The sequence below is a fragment of the Amblyomma mixtum genome, chromosome 2 (assembly GCF_055824585.1).
Source record: "Amblyomma mixtum isolate Tamu chromosome 2, ASM5582458v1, whole genome shotgun sequence".
NCBI lineage: Eukaryota > Metazoa > Arthropoda > Arachnida > Ixodida > Ixodidae > Amblyomma > Amblyomma mixtum.
Window position 1 is genome coordinate 116,106,268 of NC_143013.1, and position 20,797 is coordinate 116,127,064.

At 46.1% G+C, this 20,797-nt stretch overlaps 2 protein-coding genes and 4 non-coding genes across 6 annotated transcripts in view; 3 read left to right on the plus strand and 3 right to left on the minus strand.

The window, feature by feature from the left end:
• Positions 1 to 20,797, minus strand: part of Men (NADP-dependent malic enzyme) — a 154,537-nt gene that overhangs the window by 107,266 nt on the left and 26,474 nt on the right. The window lies entirely within an intron of this gene.
• Positions 9,006 to 9,077, plus strand: TRNAG-UCC (transfer RNA glycine (anticodon UCC)). Its single transcript has one exon. It is a non-coding gene; the product is annotated as a tRNA-Gly (tRNA).
• On the plus strand, positions 12,597 to 12,668 carry TRNAG-UCC (transfer RNA glycine (anticodon UCC)). The gene has a single exon. It is a non-coding gene; the product is annotated as a tRNA-Gly (tRNA).
• On the minus strand, positions 14,965 to 15,036 carry TRNAG-UCC (transfer RNA glycine (anticodon UCC)). Its single transcript has one exon. It is a non-coding gene; the product is annotated as a tRNA-Gly (tRNA).
• On the minus strand, positions 16,060 to 16,131 carry TRNAG-UCC (transfer RNA glycine (anticodon UCC)). The gene has a single exon. It is a non-coding gene; the product is annotated as a tRNA-Gly (tRNA).
• On the plus strand, positions 17,551 to 17,867 carry LOC149360668 (uncharacterized). The gene has a single exon (XM_089569358.1). The coding sequence runs from the start codon at positions 17,551 to 17,553 to the stop codon at positions 17,845 to 17,847; it is 297 nt and encodes a 98-aa protein (XP_089425484.1). The 3' UTR covers positions 17,848 to 17,867.

Sequence of the window (20,797 nt, forward strand, 5' to 3'; positions counted from 1 at the left end):
GCCTAGCAGTGGGCGTAGTCAAGCTGATGATGATGATGGTGCTAGGGGAAAGCTCGTACTGAAACAAGTGGTAGGGTTCTAACGTAGTTAAACCGAGTAGACGTGCGAAAGCATGTTTTTAGTCTGGCTTTGCTTTGCTGGGTCGTCGGCACGACTGGCGACGATATTGAACTCATGTTAAGCTCTGGTCGAGGTTAAGCTGATCTGATCTGTTCGCTCCACAGATGGAAGTCGACGAAGACGACGATGTGCAATTCAAAGCGCGAGATTGTGTTGCAGTTTAACACCAGGCGTGATCGGCTGCTGTGATAGCATATAGTGCTCTCGTGCAGTGGCTAGCGAAGCTTATCTGTTCGCTCCGCCACGGGTTCGAATCCCAGTCGTGGCAATATTTATTTTAGTTCTGCACCCTGAAATCATGCAGGGCACAAAATTGTTGGTTGGGTTTGACCCCGTGAATTAGTGCTTTTGCAGTCAAACCGATCCCCACTAAAAACTGGTAGCAGTGGGGATCGAACCCCAAACTTCTCGCGTTAGATGCGGATGGTAAAACCACTACGCCACCGTTTCGGTCAAACGCACAATACAGTCGTCAAAGCATGAGTGCCAACAAATGTACACGCGTCCGTCGCGTGCGCTGGCCGTATACGGATATGATATGGCACTCCAGTCTGCTCGGACTGACAAGCCGTGTCCCCATTCATCTTAGGTCCTGATCCGACTATCTGGCAGCCGACAGGGATACGTCAAGCATTGCATCTGTCTCCGCTCGCTATATATAGGTTCATTGAATACTTGCAATGCAGCGACCTGCAAAAACTTCGCGAGCTCTCAAAGCGCCGACCATGCGGTTGTGGCCGTTTGATTTGAACGGTTGAGCGGGATAATACTAGACAGAACAAGAATGGACAGTAACGGACCGAATCCAAAAAGCTCAGCACGCATGCGTCTGCGTCTTCATGCGTTTGTAGAGGTCTGTGGCAACCTATAGCGCAAAGTATCACGCTATAGATCATCAGACCCCACGGCCTTTCTAAATAAACCTCTTCCCACTGACGTATGCGACCATCTAGCCACAGTGCTATTTAAAACGGCAGACTACGCCGGTAGGCGTTTCTCCTGGCCCGCGCACAGCAGCGCGTTTCCAAACAGCGCTTTACTAGAAAACGAACGGACAGAGACTGAGAGAGAGAGAGACTTTAATGAATAAAGGAGAGGCCAGCCTGGTTATGGGCCTGGCATGCTACTCCCATGCGAGAGCCTTTCCCTGCCCTCTTTTTTTCCTCCGTTTTTTTTTGTCAATTTTTTATTGCTGACTTCTTTTTTTCAGATCACTGGGCGACCTGCATTGCAGCAATGCGAAAGCAAAACGTCCACATACTATATCGACGTCCGTGGCTGTTCTGACGTCCATGTATTATATCAACGTCCATAACTATTTTGACGTCTAAGTGTATTTTTTCGCGTTTGATTAATCAACTAATTGCACCTCATCAACCAAATTTTTCCCAAGCCAAGATTTCATCACGCTCTATCTGTCACAGCCACACTTTCGCAAATTTATCGTCAGAGAACGACTTCATCAAGCGGACAAAACTGCGGACACTTTTTGCTGACTCGACAGAGCCGTATAATGCTCTCGCATTAACAATTCCTTGTTTTACTCTTAGTGCACTGTACTGTACACCCGATTTCTTCGGCCGGAAGTTCCGATTTCAGCAGAAATAACGCATTCAGTCTAGAAATTCACAGCCCGCCATTAGTGAACCGAAAGCTGATCTGGCATTTGGGCACAGCGAGTACGCTGAAGTCTATATTATATACAAATACCCACAGCGACAGCGGTGGTGTGGTGAAATTCGCGTTGGTTACACATCTCAGGATGGCAGTTCTTATAGATGCATTTCCCTAAAACATGACGGTGTAGTTCAGCAGGTGGCCCTGACCGAACGTGAAATAATTCCTCGCATAATCAGAAGAAAAATGTCTTCTAATGCAGAGATCCCACAACTGTGAGAATAATATACTTGCCTAAGTCGAATGCTTAGAGGCGTGACGAGGATAAAGGCGTCGCATAGACTCCAATGCCGCCGTAGCCAGGCACGGAAGAAGCCGTTCAAGGCGAATCTCTTCTCGTTTCATAACTGCCGTCTCAGGTATTTCTACATTACATAACCTAATGGATTTCCCCCTGGTAACGAATTCGCAAGCTGAAACCTCTGTTACTGAGCGAAACTACACCACCGTTTTCAGCAGGCATAGTTGCTCGGCAAGGATTAGAAGGAGGCCCGTACAAGGAGACTAGTTATCATTCTGCTCTATTAAATTTTTCTGTTAAAACTAACTGCGGTTTGTTCAGCAGAGTAAAAGTTTTGCGAATAACTAAGAAAGTCGTTTCAAACCCCACCATCACTTCTAATTTCTCGAGTCCAGTAGTACACCGGTCGCATTATGTAGCTGTGTCCAAAACAACAGCAAAAAAAAAAAAAAAACATCGCCAATATTGCTCCACCACATCATGACCACATGACGCCATCTGCCGGCCGTACAAAGCCGCAGCTGACGCTTACATAGCGGTGCTGAAAACAAGCTACTAAATTTCCTGTCTGACGTTGCACTATCCATGGTATCATTTAGCGTCAAAGCTAGCCACGCCATCAACTTGCGAGGTGGGGACTGCATTAATTTGATAGACGCGTCACAGGACCCTACTATGTGCCATTGTTCTTAATGAAACCTTTGTGAAGAAATTTTTACGGTCATCAAACTTGCCTACTTTTACGGCTGATTGCGTGACTTTGCATCCAACGTTTAACGACTGATCTTGCGTTGTTAAGCTTCTTTAATTAAGGACTCAAGAAACGCGGTTAGGACTGCATCAACGCCGAAATTTGATAAAAAGTACTATCCGTATACAGTTCTCTCATGCTAACCGAGTCTTGTACTCTGCCCGCGAAGTGAAAAATCGGGATAAGAATCATCGCCCCATTTCACTCACCGATGCGTTCTGTAAATTATTGGAAAGCGAAATTTTAACGGTCCTTATTTAACTTAGTTAAATTCGTTCCGTACATCGGCACAGCACGCCTTTTGGGGAGTTATTACCTTTCTGTGAAGTCCAACTTCTCTATTTCAGCTACTTTAAGTACCTCATCAGAATGTTAGCTCATTTTCCCTGAACTGCTTTTTGCTCCACAAGCTAAAACAACTGAACATTAACTGCAATGCAGTGGATCTGCTGAATATATTTTTTAAATAACTCATCGCAGTTTGTTTCATTTCTAAATCATAAATACCATTCAAAGCAGCTCACTCGGGTGTTCCAGAAAGGTCACTGCTTAGATTCACTATGATTCTCATTTACATCAACGGTCTTGTTTCCGCTGTGCCATCTGGCATTCATTTATATGTACGGAGGGCTGTGTTCTCTGGGAAGCAAATTCAGAGGACGGTGCTAACATTCTTCAACGTGACCATTCTTACATATCTAATTAGTGCAAAGAACGGCTCACGGAACTAAACGCTGACAGGTGAAAGTCTTGCGAGTACCCCTTTGACACAACATTACACGTGTGCATTCGCTATAAAAACGTCCGCTAAGGAAGTGTCGCTATAAACGAACACTTAGGTGTCCACATTTCTGCTGACCACACTACATCGACGTTACGCCGCACATAACAGGTACGTCGCAACAAAAAAGTTCAGGGGCCACTTTGACTGTCTAAAGTGCGTAGAATCTAAAGTGTTTTCCGCACCACTTTGACTGCCTCTGTGGTACTGGTCACGTCACCAATGGATGTTGTCACACATAATGAATGACTCATTATTAAGTAGTGAAAATTACTAATTAGTGGCTAATTACTGATTAATGATTAAATACTAACTAACTGCTAATTAACGACGCTTAAGCTTCGCCTTTAGGAGTGGAACACGACAGCGTGCTGTAGCCCTGCCAGGGAGTCCACGGAACACCACCACCACCCGTTCGGCGCTATGCCTTGCCCTTTGAACGCAACGCTTTTTGAGGAAAGGAAATGGAGCTGTAATTCTCTGTCATCTCGGTGGAAACCTGAACCGCACTGTACAGGAAGGGAGGATGTGGGAGTGAAAGAAGAAAAAGAAAGAGGGGCCGTAATGAAGAAAATGAAAATTGTATTTTAGGAAAGGAAATTCGGTGCACACCCGCCATCCGTTTGTACAAGAAAGGAGGGAGTGAAAGAAGAAAGAGAAAGAGGGGCAGTAATGAAGAAGATGGAAATTGTATTTCAGGAAAGCAAATTACGCAGTAACTTTAGTTTTTATTTTTATTAATTTTATTTTTCTTTTAATTTATGATTCCATCTCTAATTCCTCTGGATTTTTACCCAAAGTTACATCAGTAGCTTGGCAATCAAAGTTAAACCACTAGCTTGGCCCCAGTTTACTTTCTTTTGGCTCTCCACACCGAACCCTGGCCAATCCCCCGTTGTGGGTATGTGCCATGCCACCAAGGCAACAATTGTCTCCCATATCTCGGTGGACACCAGTCAAAAGCGGCACACCTCTGCTGACAACCTTCTGTCGACAACGATGAGGCATTAAAGGCTTTCGCCTTAATATTTCCTAATTGCTATTATTATCATAATTATTTTATTTTTCCCCACCATTATTTTCTTGTTTAACATTTTGTGCACCTATCAGTTGCCGCCTGTGTCTTGGCCAATCCGAGCCGCCGCGGTGGCTCAGCGGTTATGGTGCTCGGCTGCTGACCCAAAAGACGCGGGTTCGATCCCGGCCGCGGCGGCTAGAATTTCTTTGGAGGAGAAATTCTAGAGGCCCGTGTACTGTGCGATGTCAGTGCACGTTAAAGAACCCCAGGTGGTCGAAATTTCCGGAGCCCTCCACTACCGCGTCTCTCATAGCCTTAGTCGCTTTGGGACGCTAAACCCCATAAACCAAACCAAACCATCTTGGCCAATCCCCCGCAGTGGGTACGCGCCATTATCTAGAGGACAACAACAACAACAATATTCGCAGGCAGATAGGCCACGGGTACGAGCGCCCCTCCTGGGGGCGACACCGGCAGCGAGAAGACGAAGAAGCTGGGAGTGGGCGGCACAACGGTCGAAGGCTGGACCCGCGCTCTCGGCCAGGTCGCTCACATCGCTCGCAAAGGGAACCCACGGCCAAGGTGAGCCACGACCACACGCGTGGGTGTGCAGGGGGGAAGGGTACGCAATCGGAATGGGGAGGAGGACGCGCCCACTCCCGCGACAATACGCCTTCTGGCTGAATCCCTCCACCAGTGTCCCCGCGTCAAGTACATCGCGCATCATCCCTGCTCGAGCGAAAGAAATAGGACCGTGCAGGCTAGCTCGCATTTACGTGACAAATTTGAAACTAGCTGTGCGATAACGGAGAGGCACATTAAGCGTGGTCGTACGCTTTGTGCGGAAAAAAAAAGGTTAAAGAAGGGTGCATTCTCGCCGCGCATGCTCCATGTACAGTCTTTGTCAAAAGTAACCAGGCTCCATGGTTTGCTTATAATTCGTATAACAGAGCACTCATGGCTTCTCTAAAGATCAAAAAGTTCTTTGAAGGTGAGAACAGGGGTTCTCCTTACCATATAGAGATTTGGAGCTTGAGAGCTGGCGTATAGCTTTAATGTACGACTGAGAAGAAAAACGTGCAGCCTGGTTAGTTCTGACGAAGGCTGTACGTGTTTATTTATCTGTTCCAGGTACCTCAAAGGCCCTCGGGTGTAGGCTTTACGTGAGGACTATATCAGATGTTTCAGGGAAGACTAAGTAATTATCAGAAATAGGTTTTTGAGGCAAAAATATGGATTTTCAGCTCAGTATTACCAGTGTTGGCGGACACCGGAAAACCGGTGAATCGTCTTAAGTAGTAAGGTAGCTAACTAATTTTAATAATTGACTTCTTAACTATTACAGTTAGGCGCCTGGTCGCAATTAGAAATTTGTAGCCGGTCGTTAGTAATAGCCATATCCGTTTTTAGAATTTAGAAAACGGGATTACCCTTGGCGCTGTGGCTCGACAAAATTTGGCTTTTTCGACTAGTTACGCGCACTGTAAAGGTTGCTTTGCCTGCACGCTTTTGGAAAGCGCATGTATTTTGGCCCGATGTAGCCAGATTTTGTCGAGCCACAGCCCCGAAGATAATCGCGTTTTCGGAATTCTAAAAACTGATGTGTGCATAACTAATGAACAGCTACAAATATCTAATTGCAACCAGTTCCCTAGCTGTGATAGTTAAAAAGTTAATTACCAGAAATTAGTTAACCATGCTCACTACTCAAGACAGTTCACCAGCTTCCCGGTGTCCGCCAACACTGGCCGCACCGCAAAAAACCATATTTTTACCCCCAAAAAAGCCCATTTTTTAAAATTACTTAGTGTTCCCTGAAACATCTGGTACACTGAATTAGCATATAAAGATGACGTGTCGGATCGCCAGCTTGTTATGTGCGGCTAAACAGCGCTTGTCGTAGCGTCTGGAAAATAAAAAGAAAGGAAAAGATGCCAGCTGGCAATACGTATCAGGTCATGGCTCGCGAGCGGATGACCGCATGTATTAGCTCGGTCAGGTGTTCCACGGCTCCGTACTATACTGTCGCCAAATTACCTGTCAGAAGTGATCGAGCGACTGCGCGTAAGGTTGACGCTCTGAAATTATGCGAGCGCACTTGAAATTCCACGGTGCGTAAAACTAAAATGAGGACAGAGTTGGGTAGACGCCCTGGGCCGGCTAGCGTCCAGGTGTGGCATCCCGGGAACGTACACCCGACGAAATCTTTTATTGGCTCGGGCGTTGCATCGCCAAATGCACCTTGTAAAAGGTTGTTTTCGGCTACACCGCTGCCATATTTATGTTGCAATTTGACGCGTGAAATGGCATTTCATGGTTCCTTTTTGTTCATATAATGTTTGAGTGAAGTGCTAGCGTGTTTAGATCAAAGTTATCAGAAATATTCATCGTCTGCCACTACAAATAACCGAAACAAGCGGAATACGCAGCAATGGTTCTGGTCCATAAGGCCTCCTCGTCTGGTAAACTACAACTCCTTTCATGGCGGACAATTCGTTTACCCAGAGTAAGCGTAAATGCACCACTAGAACCATTGCTGCGTATTCCGCTTGTTTCGGTTATTCGTAGTGGCAGACGGCGAATATTTCTGATAACTTTGATCTAAACACGCAAGTACTCCACTCAAACATTATACGAACAAAAAGGAACCACGAAATGCCATCTCACGCGTCAAATTACAGCATGAACATGCCAGTGGTGTAGCCGAAAAGAACCTTTTACAAGGCGCATTTATCGATGCAACACCCGAGCCAGTTAAAGATTTGGCCGGGTGTAGTACGTCATATGACGACTACTATAGAACGACGCCGGCAAAATATGTGCCCTGACTAACCAACGTTGGGATCGAGGGAAGTCCTTGGTGAGGATCGGGTTGCACAAGGTAGGAAACCGAGAGCGGACCGTGCGTAACAAGGTGAACAAGAAGCCACTTGTGAACGACTGAGAGGCCAATTGTCTGTCCTCAGCGATCGCCACGGGTTTGCGGTTTCCTTGTTACTGTCCACTGAGCAAAGAAGCGAATTAGTCGACCTGGCGCAATGTCGAACAAAAGATACGGGACATTAGCGCTGTTCCTACGTTATTACCTGTGCCATGCAGTAGGGTACTTGTAATACAAAGTTAGCGGGACACCGGTGACAACGAGTCCAAGTCTAAAGCCGAGTGTCTTTTGGAAGGCAGTCACTAGACCACGGAATCACAAAACTCTTGCGAAGTGGCGTGTCACTGGCTTCTACAGGGCAGCGATCAAATAGAAAGGCGTCAACGGTCCGTGCTCTCGCCTCTTGTGGTTCGAGAAAATAGAAACACGCGAGCGATTCCGTGCCTACGCTATCGTTTGTACCGTTTGTAGCTCTTGTCGCTGCAAAGAGCACGGACAAAGGCCCACTCGCTAACGGCTCCGTGCAGCAGCTGAAAAGAGATGGCGAATCGGGGCTACTGTGTAAGGGACAACCCCACACACTGGTCAGCTTTCGAGACGCGGTGTCATGACAATGCGCGTGGTCACATTATAAAGGAAATGAAGAAATAAACAAAATGTGCTTTCCACCTGAGCGGGAGTGGGCACTCTCGTGCGATGATGTTAGGGGGAGGCGAAACAACCTATCACAGTCTGTAACTGTTCTGTAATCGTTATCTTAACAACGCGCCAGATAAGCGATGAAAAGGGAACCACCGAACAAATTAATACATATTACATTGCTGTTACTGTCATAGTCGAACCGAGTAAGTAATTGAAAAGCTTTAAGTCGGATGGAACTCAAGAACGGACTAGTAGACACCTCATAAGGAGGTTTAAGCCACTCAGGCTATGAGGGACGCCGTAGTGGAGGGCTCCGCAAATTTCGACCACCTGGGGTTCTTTGACGTGCACTGACATCGCACAATACACGGGCCTCTAGAATTTCGCCTCCATCGAAATTCGGCCGCCGCGGCCGTGATCGAACCCGCGTCTTTCGGGTCAGCAGCCGAGCGCCATAACTACTGAGCCACCGCGGCGGCTACGCATCGTAAGGAGAGCATTAAACCAATATGGAGTCGGCGTATTGTCATGACGTCACGGTCAATCATCTTGCAACTGCTAGCCACCTGCAATGCAACGCTTTAGAAGACTGAACGTGATTTACCGCGCCGTCATGACGATAGGCCTACGTCGTATTGCTTGAATGGCCTCATTAATGAGCCAAGAGGCGAAAACTGTATGCCGGCGGTTTCAATTGAGCAGCTGCGCAATTGACATAGTACATTCGAGCACAGTAGGCAGTACATTCGAGCCGTAGCACTGTTTAGTCAAAAATAATATGGAGGTCATTTTCACGACATGTTAATGAAATCAGGTGGGTAGCTGCCATAAAACTGCTAAAAAACTAGCTTCATGATGCCTAGTCTTGCCATATGAGAAGCGAAGTCTCCGTCAGCGTCGGTGGTATAGTGGTTAGCATAGCTGCCTTCCAAGCAGTTGACCCGGGTTCGATTCCCGGCCGACGCAGTGTTTTTTTTTTTTTCAGTTTTCATTATCGCGCAAGTAAAATACTTGTGTGGCTGTTTCGGCCATGCCGGAACACCCGGCACTGCCGCTCATTTAAGTGCGCATTATTTAGTTGAGGTTAACAGCTGCGTAGCTTACAGTGTTGATTTTTCCCATTTTGTATACGAGACTGTATATCAGACAGTTTTGCATAGCTGAATGGCCGTACGGAAACTAGTGGGCAGCGCTTGTTCTCTGCCCCGCAGTGCTATGTGGGGGAGCCCGCCTGCTGCTGCGCATGCCCAGTAGGCACCTTCGCAAAGTTATCTCTAAAAATCCAGGGGGCACTTTGGCTCTCTAAAGTGCTGCAAGGCGAAAGCGTTTCCTGGTTACTGTTTGTTTTTATTTACTTTTTATTTTTCCTAGTTTGTTTTTTATTTATTCTTTTTGCTGATTTTCTTAATATTATTGTTTTTTATTTTTATTTCCACATCTTATTTTTATTTTGTTTTTATTTTTGTTTATTTTCTGTATACTGTTACATTCGAGCCGCAGCACTATTTAGTCGAAAATAATATGGAGGTCATTTTCACGACATATTGATGAAATCAGGTTGGTGGCTATAATAAATTTGGTAAAAACCTAGCTCCACGATGCCTCGTCTTGACATATCAGGAACGGATTCTCCATCCGCGTCGGTGGTATAGTAAAAAATGTGGCAATTTTTGACTATACCACCGACACGGATGGAGAATCAAACCGGTTCCATTTAGCGACCATTGTCTAGTGGCTGCAACCTTTGGCAGGTTACGCTTTAAAAAGCCGTTTAATTGGGCTTTATGGAAACTCAATGTAAAGTTATTGGAGCAAGAACGCTTTGTCAGTACAGTAAGAAAAGAGCTCGAAAAGCTGCTCATGGACCAACCGTCAAGTTACGCTGTTCAGTGGGAAGAATTTAAGCAGTTCGTCAAAATGAGGGCAATTGAAACAAGCAGTGTTATCAGATTTGAAGAAAAGCAGAAGGAAATCCAGCTCCGTGAGCAGCTTGCGCTGCTCATTAATGTTGAAAGCAGTCACCCAGGAACTTGTTTTAATGAAATAAGAAATACAAAAGCGCCGTTGGAAAAAATAGACACAGATAAGTACAGAGCAGCGGTGGTGCGCGCACGTGCCGAGAAACTGTGGGCAGGGGAATCGCCAACAAAACGAGCATTAGGCGATGAAAAAAGATATGCTTGTCAAAAAGAAATACGCCAGATACAAAACGGTGACGAGGTATCTGCCGGTAGCGTCATTATCAAGGGCGTAATCAGAGACCATTTCAGTGACTTGCTGGGTCACACGTGAAGGGCAGAGGGCAGTTTCCATAACGATTTCCTACCGTTTATGCCAAGGCTCGACGATGAAGTCAGAATTCGTCTTGAACAGCCAATAACCGTTACAGAGCTAGAGGAAGCAATAGATCAACTGCCCCGGTAAAGCACCCGGTCCTGATGGTTTAGGAGCCGCCTTTTACAAATATTTCAAGTCAGAAATCACCCTAATTCTGCTGAAAGTTATTGTCGAAGCGTACGAGAAAAAGCGTACGCCATTGTCATTCACAACATCGCACACTGTACTCATACCGAAGTTTGCTGAGCCAGAAAAACGTCTATTGGTGGGGTCTTATCGCCCGATAAGCCTCACCAACGTAGATTATAAGATATTCATGAAGGTTCTGACAAAGCGAATTCAGGGCGTCATAACCATGCTAGTGGGGAGTCATCAAACTTGCGGTATAGAGGGGCGGAGCATAGCCACTAATATACACATAGCGCGAAGTGTGCTTGAATTCTGCGATGCACTAGGCGACAGGGTGGCAATGATGCAGCTAGATCTCGCAAAGGCCTTTGACCGTGTATCTCATGAGCTTCTAGATCAGCTTGCTAGATCAGGCTAATGTGGGCTGTGTAATAACGGAGGGCGTACGAATGGCGTACGCGAACTGCACAACGCGCGTCATTGTTAATGGGGAGCTGACTGAAAGCCTACACGTACGATCTTCAGTGAGGCAGGGATGTCCTTTGTCACCCCTCTTGTTCGCAATCTATCTTGAGCCCCTTTGTCTGGCTATACTAAACTCTAGGTTACTGTCAGCGCATGTTAAAATCTTAGCTTATGCTGACGACATCGCCGTGTTCTGCTCAAGTAAACAGAGTATCTGTGAAGCCACGGCTGCTGTTGAGAAGTTTTGCAAATGCACCGAGGCGCAAATAAATTGGGAGAAGAGTTATGGATTCTGGCATGGTGACTGGGAGGAAACGCCAGACTATTACTCCCGACTTCGGTGGGCCACAACTCCGACGACGTATCTTGGAGTACCGCTGAACTCTAATAGCAACCCCGAACCATACTCGAATGAACAGGTGGCAATAGCAAAGGAAAAGGCCAGTGGGTGGCAGGGGCGACCACTATCAATGTTCTCGCGCGCCACTGTGTGTAACCTGTTCCTCATCTCCAGGATATGGTATGTCATGAATGTGTTGAGCGCCTCGCGGATCAATATTCAAAGGATCCATCGGGTTTTTGCTGTATTTATTTGGGCGTCGACATGGGAAAGAACTAGTCTAACAAACTTATTCTTGCCCGTGAAGAGAGGAGGTCTCGGTCTTGTTCATTTATTTGTACGACAAATCGTGTCCCGCTTTATGTTTCTTCGCGACTAGAACGATATTTTTCTTCGCACAGTTATGCAAGTTCGTTTATGTCGATTGCTACCAGGAGTTGTAGTATGCTCTGTTGAAAACATGCGTGGTACAGTGAGAGGTTATCTGCGTGAAGTTGTGCTTGCGTGCAGAATGTTACAAGTGCGATTTTCAATGCAGTACCTCTCCAATGCCACTAGAAAAAATCTGTATAAAGATTTAATTGAGTCAATGCTCCCTGTACCCATTTACCGATTGTCAAACTGCGGGGGCCCAGGAGCAGATGTGCTCAAAAGGGTTAAAAGAATGCCAGTTTACCCATCTTTGAAAACTTTCTTCTTCAAACTTCATACCGGAACCCTGTCGGTCAAAACATGGAAGCATGATAAAGGACTCTTTGTACCTTGGTCAACAGATTGCTTTCTATGTAAAAAACCTGCAACAATAGATTACGTTTTTTTAGATTGTTGGGATGCGGTTTTTTTCTGGGATGTGCTTCAAAGAACATTAAAGAAAGATTTACCGGTACACCCGCATAGCATCAGGTTCTAACCGGTAGGAAAACAGGACATCCCTTATGACACTATTATGCTCATTGGCCTCCATAGTTTATGGAAAACAAGGACACAATTCAACAATGCAGAAGTAGTTGTGAGATCTCCACGCGAACATTTCATTGAAGGTGTCATACGTCTGAGGGAAGTGTATCAGGCACTGCCTGATCAGCCAACTTGGTTAAATGTGTTGGATGACTTGGTTGAACTGAAAAAATTTTAATCTGCCGTGTCAGTGCAAGTGTTGCTGACAAGTTTTACTTCTTTGTACCCGTTGTGAAAATGCAATGAAGAAAAAAAAAGCGTCGGTGGTATAGTGGTTAGCATAGCTGCCTTCCAAGCAGTTGACCCGGGTTCGATTCCCGGCCGACGCAATGTTTTTTTTTTTTTTTCAGTTTTCATTATCGCGCAAGTAAAATACTGGTGTGGCTGTTCCGGCCATGCCGGAACACCCGGCACTGCCGCTCATTTAAGTGCGCATTATTTAGTTTAGGTTAACAGCTGCGTAGCTTACAGTGTTGATTTTTCCCATTTTTTATACGAGACTGTATATCAGACAGTTTTGCATAGCTGAATGGCCGTACGGAAACTAGTGGGCAGCGCTTCCCCCGCAGTGCTATGTGGGGGAGCCCGCCTGCTGCTGCGCATGCGCAGTAGGCACCTTCGCAAGGTTATAACTCTAATAGAGAACTATCCGCAAAAAAAAAAGACCGTGAGAGATTTTAAAAAATTTGGGAATGTATTACAGAACGTTCTGCGAAAAGCAACCATCTGTTTAGAGTCTTAAAGTAATTCCCTAATAGAGGGTGTCTGTTTTTGATTTGTAACTAACTCTCTGGAGAGAAAATAGCCTAACCAAAAACATAATGGACACCCCTCCCCCCTCCCTCCTTTGAAGTTGTAACCCTTGCGTCCCGTTTCTATTGGCACTGCTCTCGTTGTTTGTTCGGCACGTACCGCGCAGCTCATACCCCCTCCCCCCCCCCCCTTTCTTCCCGGCTCACGCTGGATAAAAAAAACTGAAGTGGCTTGGCTTAGCTCAGCTAGGCCAGGATATACTTAGCGAAAGCAGTTTCGTCTAATGACATTTCGGTAGCGACGTCGCATTTCAGCTGGCAAAGCGAGCGGATGCGAGCGCAACCACGAGGCGCGCGCGATGTGACGTCATGCCAGATGGCGCGGCGAGCGCGCGGTGTCCGCCAGCTGCGGCGGTTGCTAGGCAACGACTCAAGGTCGGTCTCTGTGCCGCCTCGGAGCACCGCCACAGCGAAATCGCAAGTTCGTGGCCAATGTAGCTTTCGCTACAAAATTGTGCATTGGGACCCCTTCCCATAAAAGTTCTGCCTATGTACAGTCTTTGTCAAAAGTAACCAGGCGGTACGTTTTTCTTCTCAGTCGCATATGAAAGCTATCATGCCAGCCCTCTAGCTCTAAATCTCTGTATGGTAAGAAGAACCCCTCATCTCACCATCAAAAAACTTTTCGATCTTTAGGGAAGCCGTGAGGGCCCTGTTATACGAGTGAGAATCAAACCATGTAGCCTGGTTACTTTTGACAAAGACTGTACCTCTGCCTCTGCAACAAACTGTAATCTCCCTTGGGATGTCGACTAATGCGCTCTCTTTAGAGAAAAATTTCTAATGGAGAATTCTGGCATAACAGAGAGGTACTAACGTGGCCGCATGCCAAGCAAGCCAGGTGCCCTATACCCAGGTTGTCCAGAAACGTTGCAACAATGTCACTTCTTTGTTTCGGGCACACACTTATATATTGTTCTTAATTCCCGTCTTTTCTAACGTTTCTGAGACGTTACAAACAAAGCCTGCAATAACAAAGCCTTAATACTAACTGAACATTTAAACAAATTGAATGCACCTGCCACTACAATGGGAAAGAGACCTTGCGAGAGTATGCAGACCCACCAGTTGTAAAGGTAAAACGCTTAATCAACGCTTAGCAAGGACCAAAAAGGAGGAGACACATAGTACACCATAACCAATGCATGCAACTCGCTCACCTCCACCCGGATACCATGGAGACAAGCTTAGTCATTATTGAAGGGTGTCCCATGAGTGATAGTGCTGAATACGTAATTAATAAGTAAAATTTGGTAACATAATAATGGGGCTATGCGTGTGGTCTACGACAGGCAACAATCTAAAAGATTTATTGTAAAGTACTGCTGCTTGAAGCACATGTTCAGTGTAAAAACAGTCCGAAAATTTCTGGGACAATTTGCTTAAAATATATTTGTATTGTTTTATAGTTGTTATTTAAACATGATAGAAAAAAGAGTATAAGAATAATGTTTAATTTGAACGTTAAACTAATCTTTAGGATACAACATATAATATTAAGTGTAGATTCTGTACATTATAATAGTATTTAAAACAGCAGTAACACATGTTTACTTTCAATGCTAAACTGTAATGCTTGTGACAAAACATGTAACACTATTTGTTAATTTTCAACAATAAAAAACGTTCCAAAGTAACATAAGTTACTGCAAATTACAGGACAATTTTAGAACACTTCTAACGCGCACCGTTTCCGTTTCTTTTTTTCTCGCAAGGATCCCATATCTCGTTGAGCTCAAGTCGTCAATAGTCATTTGCACAGAACAGATCCAGGAACGCTTCACCCCACTCTCCGGGGACGAAAAAAAAAACATGCGTCGGCCGGGAATCGAACCCGGGTCAACTGCTTGGAAGGCAGCTATGCTAACCACTATACCACCGACGCGGATGAAGACTTCGTTTCTGATATGGCGAGACTAGGCATCGTTGAGGTAGTTTTTTTACCAATTTTATAGCCACCTACCTGATTTCATTGACACGTTGTGAAAATGACCTCCATATTGGCTAGTTTTTACCAATTTTATGGTAGCCACCAACCTGATTTCATTAACATGTCGTGAAAATGACCTCCATATTATTTTCGACTAAACAGTGCTACGGCTCGAATGCAAAAGTAAAAAGCCGCAAAAACTATTTGCAGCTGATGACCTTTTTAAAATGCATGTACCATCGGTCCATCGGGGGGCAAAAATGACAGACCCCTATCCAAGTTCCGGCCCGTGCCACCCTGCGTGGGGGCGCCACCTGACAGAATACTTCTGGCGTGGAGACCGGCGCAGTGTAAGGCGCGGTTATACTCCGACGTAGCGCGCGCGCGCGTGCGCGCGCGGCACGGCGACGTCACGTCGGCGAAACGCGACCCTCTATACTCCAGCGGCGCCCGACCGCCAGCGTGCTCGGCGGCTTCCGGCGCGGTCTGACGGAGCCCGGCGCGGAATGCAACCGGCTGCATTTCGCGCGGGCCGCGCCGAGAGCGCGCCGGAGCCGCTCACCCAGAATGCACCGCGCGCGCCTCCCACGCCACTCCTCCCCTCTACCCCCTTCGCCGCTCGCCTCCTCTCCCAGCCGGTTTTCGAACGAAGAACGTTCTGCGCATGCGCTGCCTCGCGTCGGAGCGGCTTGAGTGTAGAGCTCCCGAACTGAGCCTGGCGTACCGTCGCCGATCTGACGTATCCGACCACAACCGGTATTTTGAGGGGGGGGGGGGGGGGGGGAGGAGGGAGGGAAGGAGGCCACATATCTGAGTGGCCTAGAGATGTCACGGCCCACGTCTCCTCTCGGTTAATGGTTTAAGCACAGTGATAGAGATGACGTGGCGTCGTTTGAGCCAGCTGCTGACAGTGATCAAACGCGTTATGGAATCAAAAAGGAGTCGTCATGCCCCGACCGCACGTGAGAAAAAAAAAACTGCGTCGGCCGGGAATCGAACCCGGGTCAACTGCTTGGAAGGCAGCTATGCTAACCACTATACCACCGACGCCGACAAGGTCGCTCGATAGCAATGTCGGATGATATAAAAACTACCGGCGCCGGATTGTTTCTTCCAGAGGAAGAGTGCAGTGTTGTTCCAAGCAGGCTATTGTAAAGTCCATTTCTCAGAGTGGCGGGTGAGAGGGGTGGCTAGAGCCTTTCGTGCGTAACAATGTTTCGCGACCGCTCAGCGCCAGGGCGTTGGCTGGCAACGGACCGCGCTTATTACGACATACATCAAGAGATGGCGCCACGTACCTGAAAGACGCACGGGCCCGCGAAGTTCAACTAGACGACGGCTCCACAGTTTACTGCGTATCTCATGTGCTCTCAGCCTGCTTCTACAGCACATTGTCTACTATCTTTCTACCAGCCGCACTCATGTCCCAGTGGGATACCAGCAGAATTAAAAAAAAAGGTCCTGAACACTGTATCGGAGCAGATCTCACTAGCTACATCCAATCAACCAGCCAAATTCTCTTACAGTAAAATATGCTTTATGTACAGTTAGCTCCAATTTGAAGGAGAACACATTATTCTCATTGATCTATTGCATACTCCGTGAGTATTAGTGAAGAGCACACTTTTTCTTTTATTCTAAACACTTCTCTCTCTTGGGCGGATACAATGCCCACGACAGCTCCGGAAAGCGACCTTTTCTTTTTCTAACACTGACGTCACGCGGTCGCTACGCTGAAGGACCGCGATCAGGGCTAAAATCTGCGCGTTCGTCTGACGAGGTCGTCGACACCTGCTGCGAGGCGCACCGCGGAGGCCGTGCGTGGTGCGCCACCATGGCGTCCACCCTGAGACCTGTCTATTTAGTTACGTTACCCTTAAGACCAGGGGTATTGACGGCAGTTGGCGAAATCATGGTCAATCAAACCATACGAAAGCAGCCAGGAAATGTGATACAGTAAAGCAAGTCCTCAGTAAATAACCTAAGCTAAAATGTTACGAAACGCTCCATGATATGCTGGCTGGTCAGCGAGCATGGTCCCGAAAGAACCATTGTTCCCCAATAGGTGGCCAACAACAGGGTTGTACCCAATGGGCACTAAAACTGCCTTTGATGTCCTGAGGACGTTTTGGACGTCCAAGGGAATGTCGATGACCCACTGGGACTCTACAGCTGGAACCGGTTGAAACCAACTGATTCATGATTCATGTTGCTCGAAGTTCAGCGTGTTTGCATGGAGTACGTTCATTAAAAAAAACCCCGAATGCGCACTCTCTTGGACGTCCTGAAGACGTTCTGGACGTCCATGAGACGTCCAAGGGAGTTTCGATGACCATTGGGTAGTTATCTCCCACTGGAATACCACAGCTGGAACCGGTTGAAACTAATTCATGTTGCTCGAAGTTTAGCGTGTTTGCCTGGAGTACGTTCATTAAAAAAAAAACCAAATGCGCACTGTCGCAGTGTCGGATGCCGACGGAGTGCGGCGACCAGACTGCGGCGGCCGGCGTGGGGCGACGCGGGGGTCGGCTGCGGGCGCTGCGGGACCGGCTACTGTCGTGCAAGCCCGTGCAGCGCTTCCTCGACTGGTACGGGCAGTTCTGGGGCGCCGACGAAGAGGAGCGTCGGCTGCACGAGGCGGACGCCGACGACGGCTTCGTCAACTGGTTCTGCCTGCCCTTCTGCACCCGCAGGCCCGCATTCGCCAAGACGCACGAGGACGCCCTCGGGGGACCCGACGACGCGCGGCCGCTCAGGGCGAAGTGAATAAAAACGGGACTCCGCAATGCAGCACAACGGCGAAAAAGACGTTTTTCCTTCCATCAAGTGTAAGATATAGGAGTCCGAAAGAGCACACAAGCTCAGCAAGGACGGCTTGCACCGGGGTGATATAGTATCCGCCATGTTGGCGGACCATAAACGCCATGGAGTTCTTTCCTTCCTCCATGATAACCGCGCTGAAAGCGTGCGCCTGCCTATAGTAGGATTTCTAGCCTCTGTAGTAGGATACAACTTTAAAAAAACAGCAGTTGCTAACACTGGGCCGCGGTCCGCGGCGTCCTGTATTACTCCGCTGCCCAATCGCAACTGCAAACGAAATCAGCTTTTTAATGTTCGACTATCTCAAACAATCAATGTATCAAAATTCTAGACCTCATATTTTTTTTTCTCGTGTTAAGCTTCTTGTTTACGTAAGAAGGAGCGTTTAAGCAGCGGGCTACTTTTTCGTCGTGGACGAATTCTGTGAGCGAAGGCTGAATGTGGGCGGATACTTCTGTTTTATAATTCGTTTATCACCGCCAGCTTCGATGCACTATCAGCCTCAAATGGAACGTGAACAAATGAGCTGAAACGAGAACAGAGAAACGAGAAAATGCAATTAATCGAAGAGATTTTCTGAATACCAGCGCACTTGATTTGCACTTCAACGGCCCGATAATTCTTGCTGGGAATGTTAATGGACATCACATGTATTGCTATTTTTTCAATTATGATTTCTGCGTTCGTTTTCCCCCCAATTCCAGTGGCCCTGTTCGCGTTTCATTTGACGCTCATACAGCGCGGAAGCTATGCGTGGTCCTCCACCATGACGCCCGTGACACCAGGGAACACACACGACAGAGTGCTGTATTCTATTTTTTTTTTTCATTTATTCATTGATAAAGGACACAAGTATGTAGGTACTCAAAATAAAAGTGCATGCTGTTAAGCAACGCTCAGACGAAAAAGTTAAGCAATAATGGCTGAATTAACAGACTGAAAAAATACAAACTCACGAATTGTACAAAACACGAATAAAGCATTCAATGGACGTACAGACTGTACCGCAGCGTTAATTCCTTTGTCGATTAATCTGGGAAAAAATTTTAATCAGCGCGGACAGTGGGATGAACATGCGACGACGATGGCATATGACTTAAGGTATGTCACCACCTTTGAAAAAGCGCTTTTTTTGAAAAAATGACATTTTTTCCTTTTTATATTTTGGGAATCCCAAAAGAATAATGTTCGTATCTTATTTTGTTAAAAAGTTATAGCCAACTTTCGAACAGGTGGTGAACAGTTCTGAAACCGAAACTAATGTGGTTTGGTAACAGAAAATGATAACTCGGCAATAATCAGCGGCGCATATTGAAAATTTTTTGTTTTGTTTTAGTCTGATATGTAAAAGATTACTCAAAGGCAATTTTTAAGGCTTATTTTGTTTTTTAAACATTACTTTAAATTTCTGCAAGGGCTACAAGCGTCTGAGTTGTTTGCTTCGCGCTATCGCTTTGAATGCTACCGAATTCGTCCTTCAGTGATGGCAACAGAAGTACAGCAGATATTTTGAGGGAAGCAGGCATCGAATCTGGCCGCCACACTCTCCTACCATGTTGCACCAGTGACCATTACCATGTGATGAAGGCCCAACGTCAATCAACGGGTGAGGCAAAACATCTCCGCAAAAAAAGGACGGGCAGCAACAAATGCCAAAAGAGAGCTCACATCAGCTAAGGAGGGCCCTAGCTATGAACCTGAAGGATTTTAACTTCCTAGGGCATGATGATCTTCTTTCTACAAGGGTTGAAAAACTTTAATCTTGTTTTTCTCAAAACTTTATTTCTTGCACTTTCGTGTTGCGCAAACAGTCATAACTTCAAAATAAATAAATATTTTTCAATGAAACTTTGCACGCTCTCTCCTTTGTTATTAGCCTGTGCAATGAACTAGGATAATTTAAATCGAATGGTGAGTTTTGATATAATCATGTTTTATGTCAAGGAATGCAGGCAAAAATGACACATTTTTTTGTTTTCTTTGGCATTTTTGCTATAACTTTTTTCCCAATTATCAGATGGCAAAGATCCTAGTTGGTTGCACAGTATGGTTAGTTGGCTAAGTCTGCGCCAAAAAGTTTAAAATTCCTGCTCTCCATTCGCTAGTTATGAATGTTTGCATAACAACCAAGTTTGGGCATTTTTTTGTGAATTATTAATACCAGCATGCCTTTTTTCACTCTTTCTTCCTTTTGAATATCATATAAAACGGTGCTTTATAACGTAAATGTGAAATAAAAATTTAATACTCAAAATTAAAAAAAATTTTGAAAAAGGTGGTGACATACCTTAATGCTAGAACGAATCTAAGAAAAATTGTGCATCATGATGTAAACATGATTCTAGTCAAATATTTGACAAACACTGTTCCCACTTAAAGTTATTGATCAATTCGCTCTCGCCCTACCAGAGGCTTGCCGTCCCGGTTAGCTCAATTGGTAGAGCGACTGCTTCGGTGAAGCGGTGGTCCCGGGTTCGAACCCCGGACCAGGACGAATTAGCTGTATAGCTTTCCTTTGTAGCCGTATGGCTGCGCTCTGGTGGACGTCAATGAGTAATTACTCCCTTATTACAAACATGATTATGTAAAATTAAATACAGTTTTTAACCTTTCCTGTTTCGTTATAAAAGAGCTTAGACACCGAATTTCGGTTGCATGTTTTCAATTTTTTGTGATGGTGTGCACGACATTACTACAGATGCAAAACCATGTATTCGCGTCCAACCGCTAAATAATTTATAACAGAATTTCTTCATTTACCTGTTCCGGTTTCAACACATTAACGATGGATACGACGTCATGGTCCGTATATAGGTCATGTGAAGTATAAAAAAACTGTGGCAGGCGTCATGTGCGCAGATTTTCCATAGTCCTGTTCAGAAGATGCAGCCATTTC

What these genes read in the sequence shown, in the direction of transcription:
- LOC149360668 (XM_089569358.1), top strand. Translation starts at nt 17,551, where the DNA reads ATGCCGACGGAGTGCGGCGACCAGACTGCGGCGGCCGGCGTGGGGCGA.